General features: G+C 46.1%; 2 protein-coding genes and 1 long non-coding RNA gene across 4 annotated transcripts in view; 1 reads left to right on the top strand and 2 right to left on the bottom strand.

Moving 5' to 3' along the window:
* Positions 1-312, top strand: part of FAM43A (family with sequence similarity 43 member A) — a 1,303-nt gene extending 991 nt beyond the window's left edge. The window contains exon 2 of the mRNA XM_031555063.1: positions 284-312. Within this exon, the coding sequence (XP_031410923.1) occupies positions 284-312 (29 nt within the window). The remainder of the gene's footprint in view (positions 1-283) is intronic.
* Positions 313-1,030: 718 nt separating this feature from the next.
* On the bottom strand, positions 1,031-4,794 carry LOC104912533. Of its 2 annotated transcripts, none has more exons than XR_004160919.1 (5): positions 4,507-4,794; positions 3,491-3,536; positions 2,617-2,843; positions 1,827-1,945; positions 1,031-1,540 (listed from the first exon to the last, which is right to left on the bottom strand). It is a non-coding gene; the product is annotated as an uncharacterized LOC104912533 (long non-coding RNA). The 2 variants fall into 2 exon arrangements; XR_002118412.2 differs by lacking the exon at positions 4,507-4,794 and adding an exon at positions 3,716-4,500.
* Positions 4,795-14,412: 9,618 nt separating this feature from the next.
* On the bottom strand, positions 14,413-25,746 carry LSG1 (large 60S subunit nuclear export GTPase 1). The gene is made up of 12 exons (XM_019618925.1): positions 25,563-25,746; positions 24,319-24,405; positions 23,301-23,387; positions 21,742-21,802; positions 21,048-21,224; positions 19,610-20,035; positions 19,230-19,331; positions 18,305-18,448; positions 17,871-17,994; positions 17,348-17,427; positions 16,586-16,759; positions 14,413-15,259 (listed from the first exon to the last, which is right to left on the bottom strand). The coding sequence occupies exons 1-12, from the start codon at positions 25,706-25,708 to the stop codon at positions 15,080-15,082; spliced, it is 1,788 nt and encodes a 595-aa protein (XP_019474470.1). The 5' UTR covers positions 25,709-25,746; the 3' UTR covers positions 14,413-15,079.
* Between the last annotated feature and the right edge of the window lie 8 nt (positions 25,747-25,754).

Genomic DNA, 25,754 nt, shown 5'->3' with positions numbered 1-25,754 from the left:
CGGAAGAGGGGTACAGGGCGGGGCTTGGGTGGGGGAATGCTGGGGTTGGAAGGTGGTGGGGGCGGCTGAGGGCTGTTCCGAAGCTGCGGCCCTTTAGGGACTGCTGAAACCTATGAGCAGCCAGGGCCGCATCAGGGACGTTGCGGCCTGAGCCTCAGTGGAGTCTTCTTTGGGATACTGGCTGCTGGGGTAGCGGGATGGGTTCTGCGTGAGCTGGGCTGCGATGCTTTGGGGCTGGGCTGAAGGAATTGCGGTGCCGTTTTCCAGATGTTTTTCCACAAAGGCAGCTGTTGCTGCAAGGATGTTATGTAGCGGTGAGATAGAGGGGTGGGGAAACGGCTCATGGAAACCTCCATGTAAAAGGCAATTGTCCTTTGGGAGAGTGTTGGGAAACTGCAGCAGAAGCACCACCTGCAAAGGGCTGTGTTGGCTCGGGCACAGCCAAAACAAACGGCCACATGTTGCCCAGGGCCTGCTGGCCCCAGCCCAATAGGAGGGCAAAGGGCTAGGGCAGCATGGCTGACTTTTCCTGCTGTTAATTACTACCCCATCACTGTATCCACCTTTCCAAGCACTTTACTAGAAATTACTTTAAAATATTCCAGGTAGTATATAAAATCCCTGTGGCTCCACTACACATACCTTCAGGTAACTGACAGGCTCATTTTCCAGATCATAGAATCATTAAGGTTGGAAAAGATCTCTAAAATGATAAAGTCCAGCTATCTAACCACCCCACCACACCCATTAATCCACATCCCTCTGTACCACACCTCTATGCTTCTTGAACGCCTCCAGGGACAGTGACTCCACAGCCTCCCTGGACAGCCTGTGCCAGTGCACCACTGTGACTCTCCTGCCACGCACCAACACTTTTGAAGAAGACATGTTTCCTAATATCTGATCTAAAGCTTCTCTGGTGCAATTTGAGGCCATTACTTCTCATCCTAAATGCGACACCTTTCCTCCCAGGGAATGGGGTAGGACTGAGACCACAGCACAGGCATTCAAGTTTCTGTTCTGTCTGCCCTGCAGAACTTCAAGCAGGAGAAGTACTGCTAGGCAAATGAAGCAATATTAACCTGGCGCAACTTGCCACATTTTCATTGTGCTGGCCTCTGAAGACTTCCTGAGACACAGGCATCTATGTTGGGATGCATCACATAAAGATTTTGAAGAGCACCGTAAGCCATTTAAGGGTCTGTAAGCCATAACAGAATTGTATTTATTTTCATATAATACTGTTTTCTTTTTAATAGTTCTCCTTCCTTCCAGATTAAGGGAATTGGTCACGGTTAAGTCCTACCACTTGGAACTGCAGCAGGTGCAGGAAGGGGAATAGGCTGAGCACACTATGGCCACTGCCCCAGCTGCATGCTCACAGTTCTTCCTCGGCACCAGCTCCAGTAATCACACATCCCCAGGATGAATCAGTCAGCAAGGTGAGCCAACAGGAAGCTGTGCCAATGTAATGTAGAAAAAGATTAGTTTTCTCTTGGCCCAATGAGTTGAAGTGATTCACCATGCAGGCTCATGACTCCTGTATCAGGGAACAAGAGAAAAAGAAAAGGAGAAACAAATCTGCCACTTCTGGAAGCCACGCACAGATTAGGTGTAGTGTTGAGCTTGCTTAAATCAGAATGATCCCCTTCCTCAACACAGTATGTGTTCTTACCAAAAAAACTTTTAAAACGCCATTTTCGGTTAATGTGTTAACTCTTTTTATGTCACAGTTTAATTACGTCTTGGCAGCATGCTTCATCAACTTCCTTACTGCTTTTGCCAAAGGTTGGAGTCAGATTAGCCATGTTTTGGTAACTGCTTACCTGGGACATAGCAGGTACTGTTCCAGGATAAAGACTCAACAGTTATTCCCATAGTTCTGTGTGCAAGCTTTCCAGCTCTAGTTTTAAAGATGGTTATTAACCAGTGTTTTTCATTCATCCTTGTTATACACGGAAGAGGAAAAAAAATATATCCATTAAATATAGGTAAATCATTCTGTCCATTTTCCACATGAAGAAAAATTCACTGAATAATTTTTTTTTTTTTTCTCACTGGCGTGTTGCTGTCTGTGTCTGACAGCTAAATTACTACTGTGTTTTTCTTTCTGCCTTGTGGAAACACCACTGGGTGGAGATCTATCATATTGGCTATGTATATTTTCACTACATTTCCCTAATTAATTATCCCTCTTTACAAATTGTTGATTTACCCATTGCTGTCAGCTTTCCAAATTTTCATTTATATGCAATTCTTTATTGTTGCCTATGCCTCCCCTTCTGAGGAGCATGTTTTATCTTAAAACCAGAAAAATCTCCTTTCGTGACACTGAAATTGTGTCACAAAATAACACATTTGTAAAGAACTCTGCCAGTTTCCATTCAGATTGCACTGAAGCATTTCCTCAGTCTTTCTTACTCATAATTTTAGCAGTTTGGCACTTTTATTGCATTAAATGCCCAAACCCATTGCCTGGTGGAACTCATCACTCAGTGCATTGCACTGGATGAGGCTGCAGTAATTTCCAGAGAGTGACACACAGCGCAGTGCTGCCCTAAGCTTCTTGTTGGCTTTTCTATATGTGCAGTTGGTTGCATTACCTTTATAACTTACCTTAAAACTATTGCACAGCTGTCATTGCATCTCAGCACACTCAGATCACTTCTTGAGTTGGTTGGCAAAACAGGCTAAAAACTGCACTTCCTTCACAGACTGTGCAACGAGCAACAGAATTACATGGAAGATGCAGTGGAGAGCACAGGAAAAGAGGCAGCTACGTGGCAGTGTCCAGAACAGGCATATGAAAGCAGGAGGGCTGAAGTAGGCATTGTTCTGCCTGGCTTTTGAAAGAAAAGCAGAGGTAACTCATGTAAATGGGAGCAACAGACATCCATATGTACCCACACATAACTGTGATGAGGAAAAGTCAAAGATATCCTTCGAATTAAGTTCTGGCTGGTGAAAGAGTTTATCGTCTATTTCAAAGGAGAAATATTATGAAGTTACTTCTGTTCACCAGAAGCTCTTATTCTGTCATTCCCTGTTAAATAAGAGAAACAAGGTTTGCTTTGATACACACTTACATATGTTCATCAAAATTATTTTAGTCATTCTCAATTAAAGATTAACTTCTCACAATATTTTTCAACCCATTGCATATTCCAGGGTATTATCCTTATCTACCCTCAAAGTTTTCCCTTACACCTAATTGCTTTTCTTTTTCAGTCTCCAGCAAATTTGAACATGTTTATTGCTTCACAAACTTCAAACCACGCAAGCTTTTATTAATTCAAAAAATTAATTTTGTGGTTGGCATGTTCCCTCCACCCATCTCCTTAAGCTGTTTCAGCTGCTTTCCAGTTCTCTTGGCACGGCTCTGGTTTGTAGCACAGGAGATGACTGGCAGCCCTGGCACTCTGACAGCATTGCTAGCTATGCCTTTTCTAGGAAAGGGACAGGTCACAAGATGTAATGAATTATGTCTTACCAATAAATCCCTCTGTTCAGTTCTTTTAAAGCATCAGGTCTTCAACCTGCTTAGAAATAATAAATAAATAAATAAATAAATATAAATAGCAGTTTTTTCTCTGTTCTCCTTTGTGAGATTTGTTAACAAGGAAATGAGCCAGGGCACACACTCCAGTTCTGTCACTGCTTTTGGAAATGTTACAGCCATTTACAGCCAGCATAATTAAAAATTGTGGGAACACACCAGCAGCTTGTGGCTGGAGGACAGAAGTGGCTCTAACTGTATGCTCAAATCAAGTCCGGCAGCCTTTCTTAACGGGCTTCCCAGGAATATTTTGATTTCATAGCCATATGTATTCCACCTGAATGTACTCTCTGGTGGATCTGAACTGAGTACAGGTCCCAATAAAGCTGGGTGTTACCGACACCTTTATGACTTCCTTTAAGTAGAACAGTTTTCGCGTGTGACAGAGTGCTCCCTTCCACAGCCTTTTCCTGGTACAGCAGGTTTGCACTCCTTTGTGACCTACAAAGTGACCCTACACTTTCCCCTTGGAGGCACAGATGTGCTGAATGATGCCAATTAGGTATGTAGCATTTAGTGAGTGCCATTTCTCAAGCTGACTAACTGTATTTTATATGTTTTTCCACTGTTATCTTTCATCTTCAGCTGTAGATTCTTGAGGTCTGTGTTACCTGCTGTGTAGTACCTAACTGCCAGGACCAAGGATTGTACATGCTTCTGCAGTACAGAGCACAAAAATCTTTTTGCTTTAAGAACATTTGCAAGGCTTTCCTCCTTTGTACATGATTTCTAAATCAGCAAACACAAAAGCCTAACTGGAGATCACATTTGTGTACAAAATCCATTTTGTGCCAAAACTAAGATATCCAAGTAGCAGAGAAAATGAATCAAAACCCACCGTTTATTTATTCGGTCTCCTTAATATGTATACATTAGTGTGTTCCACCCTGCTTTTTCTGGTAGGACTGTATAAATATGAGCCTTATCTCAGAGTAGGTTCAGAGACCCACCTCTGTAATGCACAGGCAGACAGCTGGCCGCATCTCGTCCTCAAAGCTGGAAACACACCTTTACCAGCACTGTGCCACCCAGTCCTCCCCATGGATGACCACAAGGATTCCTGTGGGACGCATCCAGCCCCGTTTGTTTGACTTTCCTGGCAAGGAGAGTCTCTTCCTACCTTTCCTACCTTTGTTTTTCCTGACCTCAGCTACTTGTAGGCTGGGGCTCACTGCCAGCAAGGGGTCAGCGGGGCTGGCAAGAGCACCAGCATCGGGGCCATGCACTGGGTGCTCCCACACATACCTGGCACCTGGATGGAACAGGGGCTCCTGAGCCAAGTGCCCGAGCTTCTGAGGGCACAGCCAGATGTATAGGGTGCCCTGTGAAATGGTGGTGAGCAATCTGCAATTGCAGTTTTAGTCTTCTAGATGAGTCATAAACAGCCACAAACCTTTAAATGTCTCCTTTTAAAGCTTCTTAAACTACACTGGCAAGTCCAAGTCGTTAAACAATTTATGATCACTTCTCTGCCAGAGGATCTTGTGAAACAGCTTAAAGAGCAGATTGTACACAGTACCCAAGACTGTCACAGCTGAAGCCTTTCTTTACTCATGTCACCCTATCCCTTTTCTCCTTCTTCCAGACATTCAGTTCTTCCTGATTTTAAATATTTTTTCCGGATATTTTCATTACAACAGCAGCATATCTAGTAAGTCACCTCTTTACCAGCAGTCGCAGTGGAAGGGGAATTCATTACTCCATTTATTGGAGCAAGATCTTAAATAGTCACATTTACAGTAGATAAATATCACGCTTTCCCATTCCTGTTGCTAGCCCCATGATGCCATGCAAAGCAGCAAGGAGGCTGTGCCTGCTTCCAGCTTACTGCTCAGGTACGTACTGGTACAGCTACTGACTTCACTAAGAAGTATTCCAGTAAAACCCAAGCCAGCACAGACATACCATAATAAACAAATAAATAAAATGCAGGCAAATCTCAAGCACAAGAGTTGAGAAACATCACTTTTGCCTAAAGAGGTAAATTTTCTTGCATGTATTATTTGGCTGCAAGCGAAGAGACGGTTAAATGAGTCTGCCTCTGCCCAGCCACCACAGAGGAAAGATTCAAATTATCGAGCAGCTTTCATAACTGGAAAACCAGATATCCTCTCAAGTTGGAGAATGCACACATGCACTGCTAATGGACCTCACCATCTAGCAGCATGATGTTTTTATTTTATATTAGAATTGCTTGAAAGTGGGGCCTTTAATACCTCTATTGTTGTACATTTCTCCCTGAAAGTATGTTTAAAGGACTTTGATAATCAGACTCATTTCCTTAATTTCAAGCATATGTCTGAAAATGTATTATCCCAAGCTGATGGCATCAAAGAATGAATTAGGAATAAAGCCAAGTGAATAAAAACAAAGATATTTCCTTTCAGTTACTGTGCTGCCTTCACAGGCTGCAGAGCATTAGATTACTGAAATACCACTGGCACATTCTTCAAGATCTGCAAAGATCAGTGCCTTGCTTTCATATCCTCAGCATGGAACAAGAATGCAATCTTTGTTACACTCAGTCCAGCAAAGGCTCTTCTGTGATGAGCGGCTTTAGATACGCAACACCGGAAAAAAGTCTTTGAACTAGTGTTGTCTGCATTCCCGGTTTCCAAGACATATTTATCATAGCGAAGTTCCACTACTGAACTGAAAAATAAAAACAGCACCCTGGCTTTGATGACCTTTTTAAGGAAAGATCAGACAGCACATGCTACACTTGCATTCACCTTCTGTCCTTCTACATTGGTTGTGGAGAAGCTACTGCAGCTACCCCGCGTCCAGCTGAGGGCCTGCACACACCTGTCTGCTTCTGATGGGACCTGGCCCAGAGGGGACAGCAAGACTCGGGCAAGAATCATAGCATGGCTTGGGTTGGAAGGGACCTGAAAGCCCATCCAGTCCAAACTGCTGTTGTGGGCTGGCTGTCCCCCACCAGCCCACCAGGGCCCATTCAACTTGGCCTTTAACTATGATTTGAAACATCACCCTCACCTTCTGTGCAACCAACTGTTCTTATGATAGCATTCCTATAGCATATTTTCATCATCTCCTACTACTCCCGCCTGAAGCCTCTTCTGAGTGGGACCTGACAGCCTCACAGCCCTTCTTTGCACACACCCTAACTGCAAGGCCCACCCAGCTCCAAAGGCCAGCCACAGTATCAGGGAAAATGGCCATGGTGGGCAGGGCTGCAGCACAGCCAGCACCAGGCACTGCATAACACATGTGGACTTCGCATAGGGAGGAGGCACAGCCACAGGGACAGTGCTCTGAAGTGCAAGACAAAGCCCCGTCTCCAGCACAAATAACTCTCTCAAGCCACACCAGCTCGACTTTGTCCCCAAAGTCCCCATACCCAAAAGTTTCTGACATGCTTCTGAAGACAAAAGGAGGATTTAAGGCACCACTTCACAGCCCTTCAGCTGCAGGATGAGGAATTCTTGCCTGTGGGATACCTACAGTGTTTCCACAGTTCTGCCAACAGTAAATGTGTGATGTCTGAGTTGGGATGAAAACAAGCCTCTGGCAAGAAGGCAGTGTTCCTGCATTGGCAATAATTAAGCTGAAACCACAAAAGCACACAAGCTCATCTCACCAGCTAAGATTTGTTGCGGCTTTACTCAGACTAAATTCTCCATCCAACCTTAAGTTAAACCCTGTTATAGCAGAGCAGGAAGAGAGGGCTTGGAGAACATAAGCACAAGCTGTTAGCTGGGAGCTCAGGCCCACCTTCTGGCTCCAGCTCTGCTCCCATGCCTTAGCTTTGCCTAACTATGAGATGGGGGAGCACCTCCTATGAGGCTGGGAGGCAGCCCCTTTCCTTCCCAAGCACTCAAGTGAGGGATTCACTACAGCCCAACAGAAACCTCCCAAACTCTCTCCTTGCCTAAGCCTATGCCAGAAGGCAGCCTCCCCGGTGCTCTTCCTCCCAGGGTTCAGCAGCAACCTCAAAGCCTCCACTTCCAAGCAACAGTTCTTGCTGAATAAGTAACCCCCAGATCCCTTCTGTCATCCCTTGCTCCCTGAGGTCCTGTCTCTTGCAACTGTAAAGTATTAGTGGAAGAAATGACTCTTTGCAGCCCCACCCTGATGAGGCAAGCTCACCTGCATCCTCAGGATAGGTCATGCCCTGACAACCATCTGACTGCTCAACCGCTCCAGACATAGCAAGGGCTGTCCAGACAGCACAGGCCTCAGGGCAGGAGGAGACAAGTGGCTGGAGAACAGCAGTGAAGCAGCTGCTCCCTGTGGCTTTCAACCCCATGCATTTGGGCAAGCAAGTGGAAGCATGCTCACAGTAGCTAGGTAGGAATGTGCAAGAGCAGAGCTTGCGTGAGAGTGCTTCTCACCACGCACATGCATGTGCAAAGGTGTGCACCCACCTACACATTACTCCAGGTTCTTCCTGCCGAGAGGAAGAAATGCTGACGTAGAAGGCTAATGGAGAGCTTACCCAAAGGGCCTTGTTTCCAGATAATTTGTCCTTGCAACCATGGTGGTGCCAGCCTTTGGCCGTGCCAGAGTCCTTGGCTCACGCACCTCCTGCACCATCCCAGAGCAGCAAGATGCAGCAGCAGCCGCACAGGAAAAACCTTCTTCCCAGCTCTGCCTGCTCACAGCCATTCCCACCCTCACCATTGTTTTGGGAATAGGTGGAAAATGTCAACAGGGCGATGGGTGCGGGGGGAGGGGTCAGGAAAAAGGAAAAACAGATGATTAGATTTTTTAAATCAGCCAATAAGTTATATTAACTTTTCCACTGACCTTCTGTTGGGTCACATTATCAAGCTAGTGAATATGGTTCATGAAGATAGCATTATGCTCAGATTTCAAGCTGTGTAGAAAGTGCATCCCAAGCAGTTTGCCAAAATGGAAACGTCAGCTCTGCCAGAGGGCTGTGCTGCTGGGAGGCAGTGCTGCACGTTGCCCTGTGAGGGAAGCAGGATCCAGCCCCTACCAAATATCCCACTCCAATTCTTTGCGGCACTCTCTCCATGCTTACTTAAAAGGCCCAGATCCCAGGGAGGGTGAGGTCAGATTTTGCCAACTGTGCCTTTTACTGCTTTTTCCTTGACACTGCCTGCAGCTGTGACGGCACTAGGTGAAGGCACAGCTGCAGGTGCTGGGCACATACATGGAGTGGGCAGCACTGCATCCCCAAGCAGCATGACACCTTCTGCATGCCCACAAAGCTACCTGCATCGGCTTCTTGTGCAGCTGCAGTGCTGGAGCACCAGCAGGGAGGCTGGGGATGTTGGTATCTCCCAAAAGGCACAGATTGGTGCTGCGCTCAGTGAGGACAAAGGCGACCGTGCCTTGGCAGTTGGGGCAATAGAAAAGGGCAGGGGGAAAGTGTTCCCCAAGCTGCTAGGGCAGAGCTTGCCAAAGGCCTACGCTCATCATTGCAGTGGCACAGCTAGTACCATAAGCCTGTCCTGGTCTCCATGGAGAGCTGCTTGGCCTCTCTCACCCCTGCTAGCCTAGTGAGGCCAAAATTAGCTTCCCCTCCGCGTGCGCTGAGTAGAAGAGTCACAATTGTATCTCAGGAAGACATTATTGTACTCCGTGAGCCCTATCTTATCAGTGAGAGGAAAATAGGACTTTGACAAATTGCCTCTGCTGCAGCTAGGGTAAGCACATGATTCTCAGGAGTCGCCCACCCGCCAGCACCGCCATGGCCACTATTGTTCCCATTGCAGCACTGCGCGGGGCCTGGGCTGCGCGACCCTCCTGCTGGGAAGGAGCACGCAGGGCCCCGTGCATTGTGTTTGCAGCCGGCGCTGTGGTGGGGAGGCGGCTGGGCTTCATTGATCCCTTTATCATCAGCTCTGAGTGCTGATAAGGTGACATCACCCGCCAGAGCGGGGACTTGAACCCTTTTGCAAGGAGATTGTTATCAGTGGACTCTGGCAGGGCTGTGCTCGTGCTTCAGCCAGCAGCTGAAAGCAGGGCCACCCCATGAGCCTTTGACACGATAGGAAGGGTTTGTTTTGCCTCACACAATGGCTGCTCAGATCCTGCCCAACAATGCTGCAGAGCGGCATGGGGAAGCCTCACAGCACATCAAAGGCATGACTTCTCCACCGCAGGGGCCTGGGGTCCCTGTAGGCATGAAGCACCCACTGAGGGAAGATGCGTGCCATTCCCTGCCTTCGGTCTGCTCTCACTTTGAATCAATTCCTCCTTTTGGCCCTTCTTCATTGTGGCAATGGCCATACTCCTGCTGTGTTGCACTCACCACCCACCACCACACTGGCTATGGTGCTCACTGTGGTGCCCCCACCTCCACTGCAAGCTGCTCCACTGCGTGGGGATGTTCCTGCACAGCCCCAGTTCAAGTGAGGATGAGGGAGCTATGCCCAAAGCACAGAATCATTAAGGTTGGAAAAGAGCTCGAAGATGAAGTCCAACCATCAACCCGTGTCCCTCAGTGCCACATGTCCATGGTACTTGAACTCTTCCATGGACAGTGACCCCACCACCTCTCTGAGCAGCCTGTGCCAGTGCAACACCAGTCTTTCCAAGAATTTTTCCTAATATCCAACCTGAAACAATTACTTCTTGCCAGAGTGCTGACAGGTTCCTCGGAAACATCCACAAGAGAGGACCTGGCCCTGCCCCACGAAGCACAGCCACTATCCAAAATTTGATTTATAATGGTGGAACACAAAAACAGTCACTGGAGCAGATCAGGGTCCACCTCATCCTGGCAAACCTGGGCCAGGCCACAGGCAGAGCAGGAGCTGTGTGGACAAAGCGGAGACAGCAGCACAGTGACCTTCTTTCACCCACCCTTCTGCTCCCTGCGGCACAGCCCTGGGACTTCCCAAGCCAGAGGTGGCAGCCCCAGCTTCTTGCTGTCCCCATATCATTCATCTGAGCTCTGCTGCCCAAAATATCCCACAATGATTTCCGCAGCTAATCTGGGCTGCCTCCGAATGTGCCTCCAGCCAGATCAATGTCAGACCTGCCTGTCTCTGTGCTCTGAGGCACAGTAATGCTGCTCCAACAGCACCAAATCCATCACATCCCCTTCTCAAAACTCACCCCACTCCCTGAGCAGACCCCAATCACACTGCCCCAGGACCACCCGCCAGACATTGCAGGGGCCCCAGCAGACATCTTCCTGCCACTCCAGGGAGCAGCTGGGGTGCCCACCACTTGTTTCACTTTGTGTTATCTTATCGCCATAGGAAAGGCAATACAGCAGAAGAATTTCCTCTCCTTTATCTTTCCAGCCTTTCCATTGTCTGGCCTCTGGAGTTCTGAGCCTCGCCACTCAGCAATTCACACGGGCCCTTGGAAAACTGGTTGCAGAGTTTTTATCAGCCTGAACTCTGCGAAGTCTCCTTCTGCCATGGCAGGGTCTGGCCTCCCAGTGCCCCATCCTCACCCTGCAGACATTTTCCACTGCCCAAGGGAAGTGCCAGCTCTGCTCCTCACTTGTGCAGTGCAAAGCAGCACAGAGCTACCCAGGTCCCCATCTCGGACCCTTTGCAGCTCTGACACAGCTCAGGCCAAGCACCCACCGCCTCCCACCCAGCTGCAGGGCCAGGGCAGCAGAGCACAGCCCGTGGCTTTGAAAGCTTCAGACAAAGCAGCACTTTGTGTGTCACAAATACATCAGCGTGGGCTGCGAGGTCCCCGGGATGCCACACACTGCAGCTGCAGCTTCAGCAGCATGCAGATGGCCCATGGCACTTGCACATGCCCAGTGCTGTAATGCAGTCTGGCTGCTCCCTCCCCATGATTGCACCCACAATCCTTCTGGTCCACACCACACATCTTATGAGGCACCAAGTCACCCTAGAGAGGAAGGTGCCCAGGCACAGTCCCTTTTTCAAATCCCAACTGATAAGGGAAGGCCTTTCCACGCCCACATTCAAGGGAGGGCACGGGCAGTCAATGCTGGACAAGAGCTACTTCTTCCCATAAAAAAACAGGAACAGGCTGGAATTGAAACTAAAACTTTCAGATTTCTCCTTAGCAATGCAAGCAAAGCTCAAAGCAGAACAAAATTAGGTTTCAATCCTCCTTGTGCACTCCCTCCCCCTTGGGCAATGTGAGGGAAGGGCTGAGGAGCCCAGGAAATGCTGGCTGAGTGACACTTAGGGTGTTTAACAGAGGGACCGCCTGGTTTCCCTGGGACCCATGGAGTGGCATTTCATGAGCATCATCTGTACTGCCAGAAGCACAGCCACTGAGCCAGGACAGTCAGTGCTCAGTGCTCATCCCTTGGGGACCTGTCACCTTTTGGAGTGGCCCATCACAGAAGACCCTCCCCACCCACCAGACCCTGGCAGTGATCATGGCCTCGATCATGGCCTCATGCTGAGGACACACTCAGCTGCTGTCCCTGAATGCCTAAGTTAGCATATCCCCAAAGCTGCCTGGGCCAGGAGCTGCTGCCAGGAGTACGAGGACAACCAGCTCCGAGGCAGCTGAGGGCTGCTCTGCAGGGACTTCCAGTTGCCCTTTTCTTGCAGCACCAGAAGCCTGGCTGGGCTGTGGCAGTTGCCCACTGGGACATAACGTTTCTTTTTCTTTGTCACAACTGTTACAACACCAAAGTGACAAAAGTGCAGGGGGACAGGGCTAGCTATATGCAACAGCCCAAAGCCAGGTTTGCTCCCCACAGCAAGCACAGGCCTCCCACACCAACACCATCCCAGGGACAGGCCCTTTTGCACAGTCACAGAGAATCAGTGGGACAGAGTTCCTCTGACTCAGGAGCAGCCTTTCTTTTCCTCATCCTCACAGTGACCTCCTTTCGTGTCCCAGGATGAGTGGGGCACTTCTTTTCTCTGGCTGGGCAAGGTTGTCCCCTAACGGCAGCAAAGGGGATTTCAGCATCCTCCAGAGAAATACTAAGCATTAATGGGCAGTGCTATGACCATACAGCTGTACAGCACTCGTGGGCACAGCACTCAGCACCACATCCCAGGGGTCCCAACTTCTGGTCCTCTCATCTAGGAGCAAACAGGTACTGAAGTGTTGGCACACCTCCTGTGCTTTCTCTCTATACCTTGAGCTCTCCACCACACCCCAAACCAACCCTCCAAGTAGCAGCACAACAGGCAATATTCGCAAGCAAAATGAGCCACTTCTACAGCAAAGCCAGCCCCTAGGAGGGGAGAGAGAGCTCTGGGTGCTGATATGCTGCAAACTCGCAGAACGAGCCGTAGCTGGTTACAGCCTGCATGCTCCCTCCATGTGAGCAAATGGCACTCAAAAATGGAAATTTGATGCCTACAGAAAGTACTGAGAGGCACAAGAGGCTCACCCAGCAGGTGGCTGCAGCAAGGCACAATGCCTGCTTTGTGTAGTCTCGTGGCAGCAGCAGATTTTGTGTTGCCTCATGCCTGGCAGCTGCTCGGCGATGCTATGCTGAGCTGTCAGCACTGCTGGCCCAGCATTCCCCAGCAAGGGTAAGGCAGGGCAGATGTGGCTCATCAACAGACCAAACCACCACAGGAAAGCATTAAAGCACTAACTGAGCCACAGTCCTTGCCTATTATTTAGTTTGCCCACTGCTCAATAGCAGCATAAAACATTAACAAGCTTTTGGGTCCAGAACTCTTGTTTATGATCCTTCCTCTATTGAAGTAAAAGCCTTTTAGCACAGCAAGCTGTCTGCATGTAATACACTTCAGCAAACACTGCTGGCTCAGATTTATGCTGTCCTCCATTCACTCATGCAAACACCACAAGTGGCTCAGCAGCTTCTGCAGCAAAAGGTTTCTGTGAGCAAAAAGCAGAATTTCTCAGGGCCTGCTGCTTTGGATGTCAGTCATTCAACAAGATTTGGGATGGCTCATCCAGCAGGGAAGCTCACAGAGACCTAAGTGTATCTTGCTGACAATGCAATAGGAACTCCAAGTACATGCAGCGTGAGCTAAGATTTCAAAATGATTTGACAAGAGAGAAGTGGAACAGAAAAAAATATGAAGGGTGCTCCAACGTTAGCATGATGGATAAATATGACAAGTAATAGCTTAAGATAAGGCAAAAAGAAAGGGGCATTTCCAGGCAACTAGGTCCCTGGAATAGCACTGGCCACAAAAGCACAACCCACTCCTACAAGGGTGGGAAAGTCTGGTAGGAGACCAATTTAGCTGAGGCACATTCTCTTCAGGAATGAAAGGCAAAAATGTTCTCCAGAACAGCCAGACATAATAATGTCTTCTGAGAATCCAATGTCCTTTATGGGACATTGACTTAAAATACCATCAACTGTATTTGTTCAGTGTAATTATGGCTGGCAGGGAAGTATCTTCCCTTCAAATTATGTAATTAAGAACTTGAATGCAGAGACTCGAGGGAAAGCAGGAGCCAAGGTGAGAGCTCTGCTATCGGGATCCTTTGCACATACAGTGCAGTGAAATCAGTTACAGAGGACCAGCGCACAAAGGGTCACAAAGGCAAAAGCAGTTTGGTTTCATGACTCACATCTGCTGTGGCTCTACTCAGCAACTGCTTTTGTATCTCCATCCGTGCTTAAGGCGAAGGAAAAAATTACAAGACAGCATTCCCTTTTTTAGTATCAGAGACCAGCATCCACATCTGTTACTGTGCTCCACCACCTAAAAGCAAAGCCCAAATTGACTTTGTGAGCCTTTCCAGTCCTATCATTACTCCGTGCTGTAGGAGGAATGAAAAGCACTGACCACATACACAAATATTTTCTCAGCAGGGAAAACAAGGAATATGTCCTGCTTAAGTCCAACCCCAAGTAAGCAGAATCTTTTTAGCATCAAATACTAAAGTACATGCTGAAATCTGCTGTTAATTATACTTCTGAGATCAGATAATGTATAACAACAGGCAGCAAGACAATATACACAACAATATGCAAAGTAAAATCCTCACCATGTTTTAGGATAAATGAGCACCAGCATATTTTTTGACAGCCACATGGAAAAGAGTGTTTTAAATTACCAACAGGAAATCACAAAAACAACTGATGCCAGCTCAGTGTGAAGGAAAGGCTGGTTTCACAGTAGGACTACATAAAATAGGGCTGAGTAGAAAAGGAAGATGGCAATAAAAATCTTTGAAGTAATTTTTCAGCACACTCAAGTGTCCTGTCAAATCAACAAGCAAGCTTTAAAAAAACAAACAAACAAACCAGGAGATGAGCAATACCATCTCAGAAGGTAACAAACATCACTCATTAAGATTCAATGGTTTATAAAGATTTTAGTCAGTTTTACAGGGCTTGCTTAAGGAAAAAACACTCCTGCACAGCTCCATCTGCTTCCGTTGAAAGGACATCTCAGCAGTGCCCAAATGCCTGGGCTGGCTTCCAAGTAATACAAGTGGCCAGGCCCAATTTTTTTCTCTCAGAAAAGATGAGCTCCAAAGTATCAGAACCCATTCTTATCCCCTGCCCAGGCCAACCCACAGCGCAGAGTTCCAAAAGTGAGCTAGTGATGCCCACTTAAAATTCTTCCCATAGTCCACGCCTGCAGGACAGTGATGAGCCTGCCCTGGCAAGGCAGGGTACTGGGGCCATGGCTAATTCTCCAGATGCTTAGTGATCCTGCGAACTTTCTCCTTCTTGTTCCTGTTGCCGTGTTTTTTCCAGGGCTTTCCTACCACACTCCCAGCATTGTGTGCAGGCACAGACACAAGGCCACTGCCAGGCCGGTATCCCATCGTAGCCCGGACGCCTTTCATCAGAGCACGAACGTTCTCCTGGAAGGGGGGACACAGTCACCAGTGACTGATGAGAAGATATGCAATCACGAGGATCTGTGATACATTAATAAAACCAGACACAGGCGAGCTCAAACCCTACAAGACTTGCTCAGTCCCCAGCTCCAGAGCTGCAGGAAAGGTCAAGTCACGCGGCTGAGTGAAGTCTGCCAGTGCTTTCCAGTTCTGCCTGCAGCCGTGCCTCACTGAGCCAGGTCCTCAGTGCTCAGCACCACGAGCAGAGGTGGAATGTTTAGCAGACACAGAGCTCCAACAGACATGAGCTACGGCGCTAAGATCGATTCTCACAGCCCCTGCTTTGCACACAACACATTGTCTTTACAAACAAATCTGGCGTCTGTGAAAGCCAGAGACTAAAATAACTTGCTCAAGTCTGTAGTGTGGGTAGCACTGCTGGGGCTCACAGCCAGACGTGCCAGCACTTTGGCCAGACAGAGGAAGAGTCTGGTAATCCTAAAAATTCTTTTCAGGTCACAGCCTTCTGAAAAGCTGTCTTTGAAAAAAGTCTTAAGTTCTTGGTTTCAAAATGCATGACTATCATTAGCTGTGCTGCAACAAACACTGTTCATACCCAGCTAATAAGCAGAACGGATCACACTGTCTGATACATCCTCATCACTGCTAAACACTCCACTCTGATCTTTTAGGTATGCAGACTTCATCAGTTATGGATTTGACATTTAATGCCAAGTCATTAATAATTCTTTTCAGTAATGTAGGGGCAAAATGGACCCCTGTGGGACCTAACAAGAAGCACACCAGAGAAATTTCCGTCTCCCACCTCACTTTCAGGTTTCTTATCTAGATTTTAAGTCAGATTCCATGTTCTATTCTTTTCATCCGATCTCAGGTTCTGAATCAAAACAACCACATAGTACTAAGTCAATTTGCCTTAAAGAAGCCTATTATGTCCCCTAAATAAGGGATCTCAAGAAAGTAAAGTTAGCTTGGAGGACCAGATTGTCCGAAACCACATTGTTGGTTACTGCGTCCTTTCTTTGTCCTTCTCGTTTGCTCAAGATTGATGTTAGGCCCATAACAACAAGGGCAACCCTGCTGCCCTTTTAAAACAAACTTTTGTGTACCTCATTAGCTATCTTTCAGTCACCTGCGACATTCCTAGTGATTTACGAGATAATAAAAAGAACAAAGAGATATTGGGTAGAAGTTATGTGCAGAGTTCATAGTATGAAAGAGCATCAACTTAACTCAGTAAGCCTTTGCTCTCAAAGCCATTTTTTTCCAGTATCTGTGACATATCAATGCTACTGTAATAACTCCTAAAAAATCCCCCCCCAGGTTTACCTGGTGGAAAAATGATTTGTCCACCACATTTTCAATTTGTTTTGCTTTGGTATTCTTTGTAGGCTTCTCTGGTCCACTGGCTTGGACAGTTCTGCTCCCTGGACACCTTTCATGCTGGTGCTGAAAACCATCTGGGTCAATGCCAGGAGGTGGATGGCAGTATAACAGCTTCCCCTGTGGAAATAATGGTACAGAGTTAACAAAAAAATCAGAGACCTATAGAAGAAAGAGAACAACTCCACAGCTAAGAAGGGCCCTGGAACTTCAGGGGACTTGTGCTGGCAGACTGTCTGGTCTCTTTTCCCAGGCATCTTCTGGCTCAAGTTTTAAGTTAAAGCATCATTGTAATCCAAAGCATGACCTTCAGCTGTTGCAGCTACAAAACCCAGTTCAGACAATACAGTACAGGATTCTCTGAGGAGTACTGCAGGATCCTATTAAAAAATACTCAACAATAAGTTGCTGACAGGTGCTATAAAAGCATGCAGTACTACAACACTCAGAATAGCAGTCCTCTGATATAAAAATACTGACTCAAATAAACAAAATGGTTCCATTTCCTGAAAAGATTCTATCTGCTTTAAAAAGATGATGATTCCATTTATTTAGAACATAAAAATGGCCTGATTTAAAGCATATTTTGATGTACATCAATTTTATCCAAAGGAATGGAATTCATTTTATTGTGATCCTTCACGCTCCAGTAAAAGTTTCAGTTCACCTCCCAGCAGGAAAGAAAACCCAAACGTAGTAAGAACTTACACTGACATAGTCTTTTAGCACATATCGAGCTGATCTCGGTTGGTCTGGCTGTCCATGGGCTGTCATAAAGCCTCTCATATCTGTAAGACAGAAAAATGCCACTAGGGAACCTGCTATTTCATCATTTTTTTTTAGGCCCAGAGAAGATTAACTGCATCAAAGAATCAGACAAGGGAGATAAGCCTTCACTGCATTCTTCAATCTAATTCGAGATGCAGCTGATGGGAAGTATCTAAAACAATAGAGTACCAAAGAACAATTTGAAGGATACAGCATCGTACTGCAGACTGGCAGGACGTTTCATGAACCAATGCAACACAATCACTACATCTGTTGGATGAAATTGGCAAAGCACCATTATAACACATGAAACTAGCTGTTAAGAGAGGCTCTTTGTGGGAGGAGGGTAAGTCCTTTTGGGAAGCTCAATGCATAACAAACCTGACATTAAAATCTTCTAAGGCTGTTTTTCAGGACCACGCACATAGTACAGGAGATAGGTTTTAAAGGGATCATCACTCACATCCATATGCTGTTAGAAGCTCTTCAGCTGTTGGTTTTCGATCTGGATCCTCATCTTCCCTTGGCCTGATGATACTTATTCCATAGGTCGCTTCCAAAATGTTTCGTGGGATATGCTGGCAAACATAAACTAGTGAAGGAAACCACCTCGTGATTTTCAGCTACAAAAGTAATCTCTGCCCATGTCACTTAAGAGCACAGGTTAAAAATTGTTTGGGATCTTGTTGCAAACCAGAAAAGCAATGCAAGTCTGATAAAAGGATAAACTTAAAATGAGACAACAAAAGACAAACACAGCAGGGCTGTTTTACACAACATGCACCCCCACTGCTCTCAATGCATAAGCACACATACGCCTAAAAGGGCTGTAACATGCTACATCCCATATTCCAGATCCTCTTGCAGCCATTCACACAAACCTCATGCAAAGGATATTAAAGAAATGGGTGGAACATGATCCCTCATCTGGTCTATAGGCAGAATTCCAGAACAAATCATCTCTGCTTTGGTGGAGACGAACGATGGCATCACCAGACCAGGGCAATCACAGAGGCACAGGCCAGGCTCCACATACAGAGTCTACACAACAAATAAGCAATGAGTTCACCAAGGCAAGTCAGTGTCCATGGAGGAAAAAGGAACAAGAGATCAAATGCACTCATGAAACAGAGATGCAAATGAGAATAAGCAGAAACTTTACTAACACAGACGTCTGCCCTGCTGGCCCCAGCCAGTGAATTAAGAAAATCCTATGCAGAACACAGCAGCACTTCCAAGGTTCCTAAACAAGGTGCCCAAATCTGGGTAGACAGATCTCCAGCTCTCCAGTCTGATGGGCCACTGTCAGAGGAGAAAGCAATCCAGAAATCTTTAACTGTGTTGGACATTTTGACATCGGTGGCAGACTGCAGAAGTACAAATGTCACAATGTCTACTATATCACTGGAGCTGCCAATTCAAAATAATGTGCTTGGTTAATATGAAGAAGGCAGCATAACTCAGCATGCTCACAGCAGTAAGAAAGGACAAGAAGGGATGGTTTGAAGCTTGACATTCAGCTACTTACAGGCGCATTTAGTTTTAGGAGGTTAAGCTACCTAAATAAGTAGTGGAAAATATCTCCATGGCACAGCTGCTCTCTTGAGACACTCTCAAAGCATAGCAAGAGTTTGGAAACAAGGCCTGAAGTTGCAAAATGATATAAATTGAGACCACCCTCCCTAACCTAAACTCTGCTGGGCAGAGATCAGACTGGCAAAAAGAGTTCTCAGTAAGTTCATGTGGTAATTAATATTTCATTATGATGTTCTCTTCTACCATAGAACTAAACAAATACAGCAAAGCTCTTTGTCAGCAGTACCTGGAAGTGCTTCGTGTGGCCTGGTGTTGCAGACACCGACACCTTCTTATCTCCAAGAATTGTGTTGATTGTTGAACTTTTGCCAACATTAGGGTAACCCACCTAGATGACAAGTGAAGGATAACAGTGATACTAGGCAGGATCGTGCTCTGACACAAAAGCATTTTAATAAGTACTGAAAATATAGGCAAGCAGTGTGGAATACTGCATTCCAGCAACTCCAGAATTAATCTTTCCACAAAACCCTTAGTGATTTGCACTTGCTAGTTTTTCACTTTTACATGGAGACAGGCTACAGCATGACTGCTCCCCTTGAAAGTTGTATGGATTTAAAAACTTAGATTTAGCCAGTCCCACTTTAAGCACGAGTCCCAACTCACCAGTCCAACATTTACTTCCCCATCCTTCACCCTTGGTCCACTGTGCAGGGTTTTGAATATCTCCAGTAGCTCATTTCTCTGTACCAGATGGCTAAAGTTCTTGACATTCCTGTTCTGCTCTTGCACTACATGCTGCACTGCAACAGTATCAGTTGTGCTTTCCATGCACTTTGGGGCAATAGCATTTACTTTGTCCCCACCTTCATCTTCAGAACAGGTTTGCCAGTTATCCTCTTCATCATCTTCACAGTCTTCATATTCATCACTACTGTCATCGTCAAAAAGCAAACACTGGTTTTCACTTTGCAAAGCACTGCCTGTGGATATGCTTTCTGCACTATCTTCTGCAGTGACATCTTCTTCTTGACTGGAACTTTCCTCCTCAGAATCACTCAGGTCATCTGCTACACTGTCAGCATCCAGTTCCTGTGTAAACAGTATTTCATAGGTGAAGTTAAATACTGCACACAGAGTGCAGCTGTTTACTGCACTTGCTGCAGTGTAAGTCAATCATCTTTTTGTCATTCAGATCCCAAGGACTGGCAGTTAACTCTTAATGTTGCACTAGGGGATTTAGGGGACTGAAGAAGGACGTACCAACAACCAGTTCATTTTAGGAGACTGAAAAAAATATTCCAAGGGGTACTGTTAGCATTGTTGTGAAGTTATCAGAGATCTCCGTTCTCAGGAGCACAACTGTGTTGTGTCTGCTTGTTGCTCATGCTGTATCTTTACATACAACAGCAGCAGAGCCCAGAAAATGTTTTTTTGAAAATTATCAAATGCTCCAGGCATTAGAATAAAGAATATTTTCAAAATATTCTAAACACAAAAACATTTTGTTTCAGATCTAAATATTTCAAAAAAAAATTTTCAAGATGCCTTATTCTCAGTCCAATCCTTTATATTTTTTCCCTGCAAGTAATTCACATTTAAAAATCAAGAGTTCTCCATAACAATAGTATTTTGACCTTTAAACTAGAAAGATTAAAAGATTTAGATTAGATATTAGGAGGAACTTTTTTATTCAGAAGTGGTGAGGCTCTGACACTGCCTCCCAGAGGGGTTGTGGATGCTCCATCGCTGCAGGCATTCAAGACCAGGATGAACAGAGCTCTGGGCAGCCTGAGCTGGAGGGGGGTAGCCAGCCCATGGCAGGGGTGTAACTAGGTGATCTTTATGATCTCTTCCAACTCGAGCCATTTCATGACGGTTACGATGACTAAAAGGTGCACCAGTTCATTCTCCATTTTACCCTCCCCACTTTTGCCCCCAAATCAATTATTAAAATGCTGTTTTATAGCCACACAGCTTATGAGAGAAATCCTACGTTGAGACGTGCCTTTCCTAGAGAGGAGCTTAGATATACCAGAGATGTAACTGCAAAACAAGTTACTGGTGGCAGCCAGCACACGCCCAGTTTGAACTGGTCACCCACCTTTACTTCTCCAGAGAGCCGCCTGCTCTCTGCCAACGCCGACCAGAACACCACTTTAACACCCTCCTTCTCAAAGAACTGCGCCCAGGCAGCCCGCTGCTCTTCACTCAGCAAATCTGCTTTGTTTATCAGGATCATGTTCTCCTTGTCATTGCTGACTTCCTTAACATAACTTTCCTGGAGAAAAGGGAAAAATAAGCTCTCACCAAGGTTTCAACTCCTCACCCAGGGTAATAGAAAAGCAGCAGGAAAGTTACACCATCCAGCTCCATGTGAGTGTAGTTAGGTTTACTGTCTCTCTTGGGCTAGATGGATCTGGTGTTGTGCAGACAGCTACAAGCACAATATTGAAGCACTCAACTACTCAATACATGCTGTTCCTGGCCACAAGCACGAACATCTTGTCTGCTTAGACTGGTGGCAAGACATTAGCCAGAACATCAAGCAGGGATTCCTAAGAGCAGTTGTTTGAGCAATCTTATATTGCAGCGATGTGGTATTGTACAGATTTTCATTACAAAGTGGTCCCTTCAATAATTTTTAATCCTTTTTACATTACAAAGATAACTACCATTTTTATTCCATCTCAGTGCTCATTCCATCATGTTACATGGCTTAACGTATACAAAAATAAATCACACGCATAAGCTCTCAGAAATAAAAATGAAAACGATCACGAAGATGGTTTACTTACCAGATCTTGGCATCTAAACAGAAGGGGGTTTCTAGCATCCACAATCTGGACAACAATATCACTAAAAAAAATGAAAAGAACACTGTGAAATACTGCTCCTTATACTGTCACAAAGAAAGAAATAATGCTTTACTCGCTTTTCAGACTTTGTTATGAATTTCACTTATTTGAATTGCATTAACCTATTAAGTACCTTTACTGAAATAAGAAAGCATCTTAGCATTCCACATGCCCCAAAAGGATGTTTATGCTACTAGCCAATATTGCTGTACACTGCTTGTCTCACTCAGCCAGTTCCCCTTGTAAGCAAAGGGAAAGCAAGTACGCCGACTCTATTTGCCTCATGATTCTTCTTGCTCATTTCTGTTATCTCAGGACAGCTTCAGAACACAGCTGGTTGAATGGAGGAATTAAGTCACTAATCACTATGCAGTTGGATAAAAAAAAAATAAAACAATCCCTCCAACCCCAAGGGAGTCATCAAATAAGTTACATGGGTACAAAGGAGTACTGAAGAGAGACTGAAAGAAAGCTGGCACTAGGTACTCTGATAGGATACAGAAAATTGTTCAATCACACAGCTGGGTGACAAGAAAAGGCTGACAAGCAATCATATTTAGCCAGCAAGGTAAGGGATTGGAAGACTTTCCCCCCCACTAAGTTTTAAGACAGCATACATACTCACCCTACCCTAAACAAAAAGACACAATATGAGCAGAAAGGCATTAACAACACACTGCAGCCACCTCACAATACACACTCACAGTGCACACGGTGATACACTGCAGCAGATGCTCTCAACCCAGCTCTCACACACTTAGAGCCCCAGTGGAACCCAGTACAAAGCCACTTCTGTGAAAGAATAAGCACATCATGACCTCACTGCTGAAGTATTTTTCAATTTTAAGAAAATCAGAAGAGATGCTCTCAAACTTAATTACTAGTGAAATTAAATGCCTCCATCAGATTAACTTAGGAGATAGCACTCCTATTGTATTCCAGCTCTGCAGAGCAAACAAAGCTATTTCTGTGATGACAGGCTGTTCTCTTTTGTGCACTGTTGCAACTTCTCTGCATGACAAGAAGCCAAAGAGCAAAAGGCTCTTTCTTTCCAAATGCTACTTAGTTGTTCTTCCTTGTCTCTCGGCCCTGGGAGTCGGGATATAGCTGTGTGGTTGAGGGGGGGGGGGCAAGGGTTAATCTTGGCAAGAGACCTCAAAGAAACATCCTCAAAAGATGCTTCCCACGTGGTTACCGGAAGAGGCCAAGGGCAGCAGCATCTGAATAACCCTCAGAGACTCACAACAAACAGACTGCAGAGTTGCCATGCTGAGACCCAACACGCACTACAATCAGCTGCTCCTCCTGCCATCAACTTTTGATCACTTCAAAGCAAAATCACTTCAGAGCTGACAATGAAATATTACTTACTGTAATTGCATTTCCTGTGCTCAGACACTTGATATTTGATTCAAAGGCTTCAATTCAGGGGGGAAAAAAAAGAACAATACACAATAATTTTAAAAAGCAAATAATTTATATATATATATATTTTTTACCTTCTTTCAATGACTCTCCAAAGCTGACGCCAAAATTCCAGATTTCTTTCAAATGGGGTTAGAATTAACTTTTTTTCTTCCTCAAGGCTATGGCAAAACAGAGAAAAGACATCATATTTCTTATCCTATGTATTATGTCTTATGTCTTATGACATATTTCTTGTGTTATGGCAGGCAAAGAGCACAACACCAATTCCTCCTTAGACCCAGGAAGCTTTAGCTGCAGAGAGAGCGATAATAATCAGACTCAAGCAGTGGGTACTATTTCTGTTAGCAGAACACTGGTTCAACAGGTACACAATGGCTCCAGACTGTAAGAAGGGAGAAGCAGTAAACTATGGAAAGCACAAAAACATGCAAAAAGAACACTTGTGAAATCTCAGAGCCACCAAGTTTCACCTTTGTGAAAATAATGTATTTTGGGACAGTACTTGAAACTGGCCTATGCAATCTTTAACTCACTGTTACTGGAGCATGAGTGACTTTGCTCAGGGTAAAGTGGATTCATTGTGTGCATGCAGTAACACAACCTAACCTGCCAAGCCAGCCAAGGCAGCATGGGAGCAGCACAATCTGCTCTAGACAGGGCTGGCAGCACCATGCTATAGAAATTCAGGGCAGCACTGCTGCTCTTAAACAAGATGTTCTTCACTCTGCAGGCAAGAGCAGAACGCTCCATTGTGAACATCAGGGAATCACAGGGACAAAGTTTAATGAAGCATTTTAACAAACCAGATAACAGAATCTGGAAAACAGGAAGCAGTGCCTATGGGTAGGCACTACAAGAATCTTGGCTATACTCAGTACAAGAACGTGCATACAGAAGAGAACTACACAGAACTCATGATAAAGACGTGCCTGAACTGTGGCTGGGATGTCCAGACTTCAAGAATAAGTGCAGAATACCACTGAGAATAAGTAATTTTTAGAAGTCTAGCAAGGATAAACACAATCCACCTCTGCCTGTATCTCAGATTCCAGCCAGCTCGTTTGCCACAGGCACAAGCAGCATACTCACTGGGCAAGCTGTCGCCTCCACTCAAGAAAGCTCTCTCTCTCAGCTTGCTTCAAGTCTTCAGAACTGGTTGTCCTATCCCAATATGGCCTGCAACAAGCACATTTTGGAGTGAATGGTCACTTTTAGCAGTTATACTACATACATTACTGCAATACACATTCATGAAGAATACAGGTACCACACACTCACCTACACTGACATGGCTGCAGTTCACACATGCACACACCTCTTTTCTGCAGCTTCAAGTACTCCTCCATTTCTTTCTTCGCTCTAAATCCCACCAGCTCACACAACAGGCTGCTGTCCCACACACAACAGACCTCACAAGACTGGTTTTTGCAGCTAACATTTGCAGGGTTTAATTAGGGTCCACCACACAGAGAGAATCATAGAATCATCTGAGTTGGAAGTGACTTCTGAAGGTCACCTACTCCAACCCCCTGCAATGAACAAGGACACCTACATCTCCATAGGTGCTCAGAGCCCCATCCAGCCTGACCTTGAGTGTCTCCAGGGATGGGGCACCACCACCTCTCTAGGCAACCTGGGCCAGTACTTCACTAACCTTAACACAAAAAAACTTTTTCTTACACCCAGCATAAATCTTTTCACCCCTATTTTGCGACTATTATCCCTTGTCCTATTCACAACAGACCCTGCTGAAGTCTATCCTCTTCCTTCTTACAGCCCCCCTCCAGATACTGAAAGGCCACTCTCAGGTCTCCCCGTAGTCTTCTCTTCACCAGGCTGCACAGCCCCAGCTCTCTCAGCCTGTCCTCGCAGGGAAGTGTTCCATCCTCTGGATCATTTTTGTGGCTCTTTTCTCTGTGGATGCCCTCCAACAGGTTCATGTTATTTCCTACACTGAAGACTCCACATCTGGACACAGTACTCCAGGTGAGGTTTCACCAGCACAGAACAGAAGGGCAGAACCTCCCTTGACCTGCTGGCCACAATTCTTTTGATGCAGTCCAGGATACAGTGGGCATTCTGGACTGCAAGAGCTCTGGAAAGGTTTGCTAGGTGGGAACAGCCTGCACCTCCAGCAGTGCCAGGCTTTGAGCTGTAAACACATCCAATCAGGGCAGATGTGCTGGGATTGGCAGCATTTGCACTGCCACTTACAGCAGGTTCGTGTAGGTGAGGCAATAACTTCACAGTACAGGTGAAACAACGTGCCATCCCCAGGCCTTCAGCTCAGCCTACCGCACAGCATAGTGTTGGCCCAACCCTGCAGGACCCACCTCCGAGGGATGCGCAGGAACTGCCGGTTCTCCTCATGCAGCTGCCGGACGTGCTGGGCCTCCTGGGCCGTGAGCAGGCCAGTGCGGCTCTGGGCAGACACAAACTGGATGTTCAGGCGCTCTGCGTAGCCGGTGGGAGAGACCATGGCAGCGTCACCCCGAGCCAGCCGCCCGCCGCCGCCACTCCCGCCC

This window comes from Meleagris gallopavo, chromosome 11 (assembly GCF_000146605.3).
Source record: "Meleagris gallopavo isolate NT-WF06-2002-E0010 breed Aviagen turkey brand Nicholas breeding stock chromosome 11, Turkey_5.1, whole genome shotgun sequence".
Taxonomy (NCBI): Eukaryota; Metazoa; Chordata; class Aves; order Galliformes; family Phasianidae; genus Meleagris; species Meleagris gallopavo.
Note: the sequence above shows the minus strand (reverse complement) of the source record. Positions and strands in the feature narration are given on the sequence as shown.

Bases quoted from the DNA above. Each gene is read 5' to 3' on its own strand.
- LSG1 (XM_019618925.1), bottom strand. From the start codon at position 25,708: ATGGTCTCTCCCACCGGCTACGCAGAGCGCCTGAACATCCAGTTTGTG. The intron at 21,225-21,741 runs GTAAGTAAACCA...CCTTTTCTCCAG, and splicing joins TGTTTAGATGCCAAGATCTG to GAAAGTTATGTTAAGGAAGT. The intron at 20,036-21,047 runs GTGGGTGACCAG...CTGTTTACACAG, and splicing joins GGCTCTCTGGAGAAGTAAAG to GAACTGGATGCTGACAGTGT.